General features: G+C 28.3%; 1 protein-coding gene across 1 annotated transcript; it reads right to left on the bottom strand.

Annotated features, from left to right (window-relative positions):
- Positions 1-1,012: 1,012 nt before the first annotated feature.
- Positions 1,013-9,523, bottom strand: LOC113374367 (extracellular sulfatase SULF-1 homolog; the record flags this gene model as incomplete). The annotated part of the gene is made up of 3 exons (XM_026614460.1): positions 8,925-9,523; positions 6,979-7,118; positions 1,013-1,112 (listed from the first exon to the last, which is right to left on the bottom strand). Coding segments are annotated over exons 1-3 (544 nt in total), but the record flags the coding sequence as incomplete, so codon positions are not given.
- Between the last annotated feature and the right edge of the window lie 1,245 nt (positions 9,524-10,768).

Here is a 10,768-nt window from a genome sequence, read left to right as displayed (position 1 = left end):
ATGTAATTGACTTTTATTTATCATAGCAATAATTACATCCTAGCAATTATAGGCACGCAATAATCAGATAGAAGCAATATCATGGATGAAACTGTAATATCATCTACTATTTTAGCATCTGAATTACAGAGAATTTGAAAAATATTTTTAGATACATGTGGTATAAAAATATACGATATGAAGAATATAAATATGTTGCAAAATGATTTACGTTATTCGTACCTACATTTTCAAATTACATACTCGAAACTTGTTTTAAAAATCTAATTTTGATATGTTATGAATCTTTCACGTTTATTATTCATTTAAGTAAAGAGTATGATCGTGTTTGAAATAAGGTCACCACTGCTTGACATCAAGCTGACGCCGAGTAGGGTATCGAGCCTAAAACTTCTGATTAAAACCTCATAGACCTAACCTCTACCTAAGAGAATGCCCAATTGTATAAATTTTTGCAAAATTGATTTATATAATTCTTTTATTTCTAAATTTCTCACTCGAAATCTTCTTGGTGTGCTAAAACTCAAGAACTGCTAAACCGATTTGGCCAGTCTTAGTCTTGAAAAATTTGTGTTAATCCAGAGATAGTGGGAAAGGTGAGATATTATTTCAAAAAGGTTGGAAACCACTGATTTAAGTTATCTGATATTAAATTATTTGTCATTTACTTTATTACTATCATATTTATGAATAATCATCACAGAACAAAATATGAAAAAAATACATTCTGTATGTTGAAATAAGGTCATTGTCTACGTGAGAAAAAGATCAGAACCGTTCGAAGGGACCCAGTAAACATACAAATTGTAACCAAGGAGAAACTAATCAATTACAGTATTGAAATCGAAATATGAAGCTTTTGATAAAATGCAACAACATGGACCTTGAACTGCTTCTCTGACACGTGCTATTGACCTATGTAGATTGGGCAAGGCGAGAAGCTGTCATTTATGTTCCATAAAGAATATTTGTAAGTGTGTCGATTTTTAAAGATATTTTGTTCAATATTTACCAGTTCTGTAACCAGCATTCGAGAGATACGTTGCGAAGCTGCGAGTCTCGTGACTTGCCTGCCACTGTGGACTGCTGCAGTTGTCGTTGTTGGTGAAAACCTGAAATTGGACAAAATTTATAATATTGAGATAATTCATCTAAATTGTAATGATTTAATTGCTATTTATAATATCGGTACAAAAGTCACCTACGCTAAGAATTCTAAAAATTATGCATTAATATTATTGTTGTTCCCTTCGTCAACTTGGTATATTTCGGTCTTACCATTATGGACAATTCATACATTGCTATTAGCACAAATAAATTATACTGAATAGTCAACATTTTTTCAAAAAATCAACCAAACGATCGTTTTTCAATAACCCTATAATTTAAATAACCTCCATCACAGCTATCAAATTAAAGCTATCAAATCCAGAATGAGGGAACTATATTGGCTTATAGGACATAATTCAAAATTAGCACTTGAAAATAAAATCCTGCTTTACAAAGCAATAATAATTCCTAGTTGGTCATGTGGGATAAAGTTTTGGAGATACTCTAGCAAAGTCAAATGTATTATTGGTACAGAGAACTTAATCTAAAATACTTAGAATGATGACAGGTGCACTATGGCAAGTGAGCAATAAAACTTGCTATACATTAAAGACGTTTTAAAAACAAGATCGACTAATTGCCAACACAAATTATAAAGTCAACCTAATAAACTCATTGCTCCACTGCTTCTTGCACCAGAATTTAGAAGACTGTGGCCAATTACTTTAATCCAATATATTGTATCTAATAGTAATTACCCACTGGGGTAACTGCTATCTATAATTATATGTAAATAATGTTTTTCATTTGCAAATAGAGGGTTACAATTATTTACTTTTTGTTTTTCAATTTTTTGGATGTAAAACAAAAATTAGGCCCATAGAAAATTAAGTAATTCATAAATTTTAATGAATCAAGATAATTTTAAGATAGTTTGTGATGTGATATGAATAAATGACTAAATTTTAATGACTTTAAATGACTATGAAAGAAATAAGTTTGCATAAATTTCAAAAACAATTATAGTTCTGATACTATTTAAGGACTGCTGATATTCTGGCAATTGATGATAAACAAATAAACAATTAATCTTAAAGAAAGTTTTAAACTATGTGAAATATGTCATCATTACATTATAGTTTTATTATAACTAATGCAGTTTTTGCACAATTTTAATAAATAAATGCTTTTCCTCTTTTGTATTTAATTTATTCCCACACCCAAAATAAATTCGAGCTTTTATAGTTATATAGAACCTGTTCGCGAGTATCATTTGCTTTTATATGACTAAAAAAACTTAAAAAAATAACCATTTCACATTTCGGTTGACAGCATACGAAAAACTCTACGACTCTTTTATAAGAACTGAATATCCCTCCAATATTCTTTGTCGTAATTTGATTATTATCACTCAGTTTCTTGACGATACTAATTTATTCAATATTATTCTGCAAATAAAGGACTTTATGCAAAACGACGATGGCAACTCTTGATTATAGAGTCTCCTCTGTAATCCGATATGGAAGCATATTCAATATCGATACTGCATATCATAAAAATCGTTATATTAGAAATTTATATACACGATAACATGTGAGCAAGCGTATATAAAATGCAAATTAAAGTATTACAAGGTACAAAACTGGGAATTGATTTTATAATATTTACGAAGCAGTAATTTATAGCTCTAGTGCTATTCTGTAATACTTTTTGCGAAATGTTTATTTAAAACTATTAGATTATTTATGAAAACAACATACGTGCTAACTGGGATTTTATTGATTTCGAAAGTTGCATGTAATTAAATTTGGGTTGATCGATTTAATGATTCACTCGTTTATATAATAAATGGTAAACAAAGGCTATGAAAACTTTATGAAAAAATAAAGAATATAATATTTAGTATTGCAATTTTGGAAGTTCTGCTTTCCTATAAAACAATAATAAATATACTTAAATATTAGTGATTTTCGTTTTTTGCGTTTTATGGTACATGCATAAAATTCTCTTATTAAACTCTGATCTTCTCATTTATTCAAGATAATTTTGTTAATATTTTTTTTTTTTTTTGTGGCCAAGAGCAATATTTTAGCATACGTGATATGCGTAATAATTGCTGTATGAGATTTGATGAAGGCATGAAATTAATTATGTATCTGGACGAAACCGTGGAAAATGCGATGTTTTATATTATTTGCTATATGTAATTTAAGAAAATTAAATTTGTTTTACTAACAATAAGTTTGATTTTAAACTCTAAAATACTGTTGAATTTTCTGGTACTAAAGGTTTCTGAAGAACTATATCTATAAATGAAAATTTATTTTTGAATTTATTTTTAAATGACTAAAAATATAAACATACGTAATAAAAATTAATAATTCTATGATAACCTAAAAGAGATGCACAAAGTGCATAATAAAAAAATTTAAGATAAAGTCAGTCCATTTGGAACTATGAATAAATGCTATTAATGTAAATCATAGGACTTTTTAATGAATCATATGCATTTTTCGTCTATTTTTAAATTTGGCTAACATATAAAAGGAGCAATTTAGAGCAACAATGTTAAAATAAGTTATTTATATACCAATCCTAAAATAACTTTTAAAGTTTAATATAGGATCGAAAAGCATTCAATAGATAACCATTTGGAAAGAAATTTAATATGAAGTTATAATTCGATTCAAGAATTTACATATAATTATATACATTTTTTCATCTATTTTAACATATAAGTCATGAAAAGTAACAATCGCAAAATAACCTAACTAAATCTCTCAAGTTTTTGGCAAAATCTAATCAGCATATCTCCCTATCAATAGGAATCGAATGTTTTTTGAACCATTCGAATCGGTGGATCCGTGCGCCCAAAAACGTGGACAAAATATTGTATCCATACATATATACATACACACATCCATTTTTTCTGAGGCATGCCAAAATGTTCAGAAACCTTCAAAATGTGAATATATGCAAAAAAAATTAATTTCGATTTTCGGACGATTACAATAACTTGCTCTACGGGAAGTTAATAAGTAATATCAACTTTTCTAAGTATCTACTTTTTTATTTGATTGATCATCTATTTACATAAGACTTTTGAGATTAAATCAAATATTTGTTTAAGAATTTCAAAAAAAAATCTAAGAACTACGTCCAGTAATGCTTTTTACTGCGATGCAAAGAAAATAAACATAATATAGATTTTTAATTATTAGTAAACCTAAAATAGGTCATCGAAATCTATTCCATTAGTAGAATAATCCATATAATGGATGCTTCGATTGCTTCATACTATTTTTGGAAGGCACTAGAGAACAAACTGAAACATTTGAACTCTGACAGATTTTCAATTTGAATTGTAAATTGCTTTAAATGCGATTAAAAGTTTATGTGCCAGGTCATCGAAGCGTTATTACGCCAGTTCGAAACAAATCGATTGTTCAAATTCTATCTGATTTAGGTAACAATCAGTTGTATTACTGCAGATTGCAAATTAAGCCAAAAGTAGGTTAAAACTCTAATTCTATGCTGTAAAAGATAAACGAAACATTGAATATATAATTATTATGCACACTTTTGTTCCAAATTATAACATATTAATAAAATATAGATAAACTATTACATAGAAATATATTTAAATTATTTATATAATTATAAGTACATCAAGTATGTATTTTTTATATGTAATACGTAATAAAATAAAAAATGGTATTAATTTCTTGATGTGTGATATAGTATTATTGAGAGAGATTATAAAGTACACAGATCTGAAATTAATATCATTGTATTTTTAAAATATATTTTCAGTAAAGAAAACTTTATCTTGTTTTAAATTCAATTATTTTTAATAAGAAAATATATTTCATTTTGCTTGCGAACTTCTTATTATTGATCACAACTTTTAGCTTATAAGATCTAATAGTTATCATAGTAATCTTTACAACAATTTAACCGATTTAAATAAAAAATAAGCACTATTAGTAAGTTTTTCTGTATAGATAATATTTTTCATTGGGCAATAATTATTAAATGAATTTGCTAAAAGTAGTCAAGTAACTTTAAAAATACAAAACCATTGATAGTGATTAGACGACAATGAATATTATGTATAATTTATTTAATTTTTATTTAGTATTATTTCGACGTTTTAGAAATTTGGGAAATAATAATATTGAATTAAAATAGTATTAATATAAAAAACACTAAAAATTAATACGTTTACTAAATATTATAATTAACAATATTTTGAATTAAAGGTGCGTTATTTCCTGTATATTGAACAGCATATATAATAATATACCGTATACTATATATAAAAAGACAAATATTATCCTCGTTTATTATTTAAGATGCATTTCTTCCGCAATTCATTTGTAATCATTCTTTGGATGATGCTATATGCTTGCCAATATAAATGATAGCATTGAAAAACAAATATTTTAAAATAATAGCATTGAAGTAAGCATTTTATTGAAGCAAATCATCGTAGATAAACAAGTATAAACAAGTGCAAATTATGTACCATTGTCATTTTCAGATTAGTAGAAATTGATACAAAATTGGATGTAAAAACAAAATGCCAGTCTCCTAGTTATTATAAACTAGTAAAAAAAATTAATAAAATTAAATAACTAAAAGAAAGAAGTTCGTTTTTTATTAGGAATATATAAATTTATGTAATCTCTCTAATTATTTAAATGAAATTCCTTCGAACGTATTTTCGTTTTATTATATTGACCATGAAGATGACAATCTTCATGGCATTGAGCTTTTACACGGAATGATTGCTACCCCTGGTAAAGGAGGTAGAGGAGTGTTTTGATAGAACTAATTGTTCACTTCTAAAATAAAGTCCGCGACATGTATAGTAAATGATAGATAAATATATCTTTTTTCATTATAACTTAGTGACAAATAGTGACAAAATGTGTGTTTAACACAGTCCACTGCTACAAGAGTTAAATTATAACTCAACAACCTGAGTTAATCGAAGGAGAGTTTTAATACATTTCATAACTACGTACATAAAAACCAAAAATTAAAAAAGAAACATTTTTCTTGGATATTTTCAGTGTGATTATTATAAACTATTAAAATGACTTCATCCTTTATGTGGTGAATTTGCAATAATAATGCAACAAATATTGCTGGCAGAAGCTATTTGTAATTTATTAATGCAATATATACAACTTGCAAATAAATGCTAGTATATACTATATATTTAAAAAACTATATATTTTATTGTTTTTCTAGTATCATTTTATTATTCAGAAATTTTATTTATATTATTTATTAATTTTATTTTTATTATTATTTGCTTTTATTTTATATTAAATCATCATACTACGGATATTATTTTCATGTAAATTCTATCCTTTGCACTCTTATTTATTTAAAATTATGTTATTATTCATCAATATTGCTAGATGTTAACCATTTAACAGTTGTAATAAATATTGTGATTAAAATATATATATATATATATATATATATATATATATATATATATATTTCTATTCTAGTAAAGTATATGAGGAGGCGACATTAATCACGTGAGGTTTTTAGGGAGAGGGAAGTGGGGTTTAATAAAAAAACATAAAATATCACTAGGGGAAGGGAGGGGTATAGTAAGATATCACGTGTATTTATTTTTTACCTGAATTTAAAAAAAATCCAAACATTTTCATAAACAAAAAAATCAAAAATTTTACAATTTTTTTCATAACTAAAAATTCACGTGATGTTTCGTGGGAGAAGGGGAATAATTTTGAATATCACCACGTATCACATAGAGGAGGGGGTCCAAACATTCTTTAAAAAATCGATCACGTGATTAATGGACGCCCCCTGAGAAGAACAGTGATAAAATCTGAATCTTATATTTATTACTAATTATTTGTCCGAAATATTTCGAGCTCTCACCTGATGATTGTGGACATACATGCCCGTCAGCATGGAACTTCTGCTTGGGCAGCACATGGGAGTCGTGGTGTAGGCGTGCCGGAACTGCACGCCGCCGTCTCTTAGCGCACGCAACGTCCGAGGCATAAAATTCAAGGAACCTGAGAAAGAGAATAACGAAAAAATTAAAAAAATCACAACCGATCACAAACTCATGGTAATTGATTATTATACGAATTTTTGCGATTTAAAATTATTTAAATATTATGATTCCACTAGAAGCTGTTTTTACCCAAAAAACATTGAAAAAAAAAGATGTATGTAACCTATGTAACATATTTTGAACAAAATTAAAATTCAGCATATATTTAATTATATATAATATATATATATATATATATATATATTATGGATTCATATATAAATTACTCAGAAAATTCTAGACAGGTGTAAAACAATTGACCGTATGAAAAGATCAAAGCACAAACTAGTTGCGGGTTTGACTACAACCTCGGTCAGCTTGATGTCAAGCAGTAGTAAAATTAATCTATACAATTATTCAAATTTTGAATTTCACATGACTTTGCATGAAGTATTAGACTTCAATAAATTCGTTTAGACATTCTTGTTTTTTCTTCCATATATAATAATTTTGTATGTTAAACCATAAAGGCAACGATAGGCAACGATAGGCTACCACTTAAACTCCTAAAATTCAAGGTTTATTGGAAAATTTCTAGAAAAATACATGAAATGTATATAGTAATATGTTTCAAAATGAAAAGAGCCCGGAACAACCGTTTGGGTTGTCATCTATAAAACCGACATCGTTATTTAAGTCAAATTATGTCAACAGTTTAAGAGACTCATAAGTTCTGCTCATTGTTCAAATAATAATAATAATATAAGTAAAAAGAAGTTAACCGGGAAACCAGTCTAGAATGCTAAGTTTATTAAGGATCCATAATTAAGTGTTTTGTTTATATAAATCATCGGTATTAATTTAAGGGGGTATTCTAGTGTAGAGCGATGAATTTTATGTCATTTTTAAAGTGTCGTAAAAGAAAGCAATGAATGTTTTTACTATCCATTTTTTATCACTTGTGTATTAATAATATTAAAATACAAAAATTAAAAAAAAAGTTGAAAATTGAAGAAACTGGCAGCTGATAAAGTGGGGGGTCACAAAAAATTGGCACCTCAGGCTTGACATGATTTCAGCCCTCCAAGCCATCCGAAATTAAAGGAATAGAAAGATTATTAATCTACAATGATGTCGCAATCGCCCGAACTAGCAATGAGTAAAAATTTTTTGTACAAATTGGCGACTGTTTGAAAAAAGTGTTTTTTTTACTGATTTTTTGAGTTTCTCGAAATTTTTAAAAATAGTAAAAATTGGAATTTTGGTATAACCCTAGTTCGGGCTATAGATAGGTCTATAAACAAGACTCTCTGAACTTTTCAAGTGAATTGGTCGAGTAGAACTCGAAAAATCGTGTCAACAGTACTGAAAAAGTCTGTTCTGAGAAAAACGCATTTAAATTTTTGCGTGAAGCCAAACCAGTATGGAGACCGAGTCAGTAAAATGCCTATATCTCCAACAATAATTCAAATCTTCAAAAACCTTCTCGTACCCATATTCCTAGATAGTTAAACTTTGAAAATATAAAATAAAAAAATCGCCTTTTTTGAATTTCTACACCAGAAACCCCCTTAATTCAATGTAGACTAAAGGTAATAGGTAATGTGCTGTATTTCTAGGCCGAAATAAATATATAAAAAATATAAATTATTCATATATAAATATTACACAATAAACTTCAAAATACTTTCAAATTATATCAAAGAAGTTTTGGTATTTTGCATAAAGAAGTTATTTCTTATGTAGTCTTAACGATTGTTCATTTCACCGTTACATGCAACAATCGCTTCAAGAAATTCTTATATGTCATTTTATTTCAACTCACCTAATTCGACATCTTGATCATCCGTCATGATCAAAATAATATTAGGCCTACGCTCCTTCGCATTTGGCAGTGGTATAAAAGGACCGGCGCCAGATGATCCCGAATGCGAATGCTTCTTAGACCCTGCAGAATGGTGAGATCGCCCATTTTGATGGTGTCCAGCATGCTGATTAAAACCTTGATGATGATATCTCTCCTGATTCGCTGCAACTTGTTCAGATCTTTTTCCATCAGAAGTCGTCAAAAGATTTACTGTAAACACAATCAGCGTGATCGCTAGCAGAGTCGTTAGATTTAGAACCATCTTGAGAATCGGGCCCGTCGCGATAGAAACAATTTAGGATTTTATACTGAAAATTATATCACTGTATCATTTGGCATTTTCACACTGCTTAGACACACACCCACTTGAAAATTAAAAAGCACTTCACGCACTTAGTCAATTCAAGAGACACAGCCTGATAGCGGCTTTTGATTGAAACACTCATATTGTTCTTGCGACACTCTCTTCGCAGATTTGATATATTCCATCATTACTTTTTCTTGTTAATTTAACGGTACAGCGATATGGATATTATCCCGTCTCTGGCTGCATCTCCTCACTTCCAACTCCGACCAATTCTGTAACGGAAAACGGTAAAATTTTTAAAGTGCTCATTCAAGACAGTGAAATTCAGTATTTATGCATTATATAGAATCGATTGGAAACGGTCTGCAATTAGAGATGGGAACAAATTGGTAATTTAAACATCGATATAATGAATGAATAAATTTTATCTAGATAAAGGTATACATTTTTTGGGGCATTGGAACTACAACTACAACGGATTTGTTTCAGTTTTCGTTTTACGTTATTTACTATAACAATAATTTTAAATCTACTAAGTATCTTCTTAAAATACTGGATGTTATAATTCATCTATTGAAGCAAACAACAAGCAAATACGTATTTTTTTTGACATCTCGAAAGAGTTTGTTTTCACCAAAAAATCCACTTGCAAATTTATGTTTTCTTGACGTTTCAAGCCATTCTGAATCGAATAAGATCCAATTCTGAAAAGTAAGTGTGTAGATAAGCAGATTTTTCTATGTTTCGTCCAAAAATTAAAATAATAACATTTTTCATGGATTGGACAGAAAACCTCAAATCAAGTTAAAATTAAGTCTATCAAAATCAATCAATTTCAATGGAAATTATCTTAATCACGTTACTTAAGTTATCAGTTTAGCTTATAAAAATTATGTACTTTTCTGATTGCTAATAATAAAGTGTTAATAAAAATCATGGTTATTTACTGCCCAATTATTATAAACTATCAAAACGACTTCATCCCTTATGTAATAAATTTGCATTAATAATGTATTTAACAAATTTTACTGGCAGAAGCCAATTGTAATTTACTGTTTGAAAATTTTACTTATTGTTTGAAAGAGTTTGTTTTCAGTTTCACCAAAAAATTCAATTTGCTAATTTTATGTTTCTTGACAATTCAAGTTATTCTGAATTCGGATGAGATCAAATTCTGAAAAAGTAAGTGTGTAGATGAGCAGGTTCTTCTATCTTTCGTCCACGTGGACCGATTTCTAAAATTTAAAAACCATTCATTGTGTCTCAATAAGGACTAGTTGATTAACTAATCAATGCAAGTCTTTATTGAGATACAACGTATTACTTTTGAATTTTGAAATCGGTCTAGCCGTTTACGAGAAAGGTAGAAAAGTCTATTCACATGCACACTTCTCCGAATTTGATCTTATTCGATTAAGAATAACTTGCACAATGATCAGCCAAGCCGCTTTTTTGTAATTAGTAGAAAAGTGTTAAATTATTCCTCCACAATCTT

This window comes from Ctenocephalides felis, unplaced genomic scaffold, assembly GCF_003426905.1.
Source record: "Ctenocephalides felis isolate EL2017-DRISC unplaced genomic scaffold, ASM342690v1 CF-g0.4_SCAFFOLD_01751, whole genome shotgun sequence".
NCBI classification, from domain to species: Eukaryota; Metazoa; Arthropoda; class Insecta; order Siphonaptera; family Pulicidae; genus Ctenocephalides; species Ctenocephalides felis.
The sequence above is the reverse complement of the archived record's forward strand: the minus strand, read 5'-3'. Positions and strand labels throughout refer to the sequence as shown.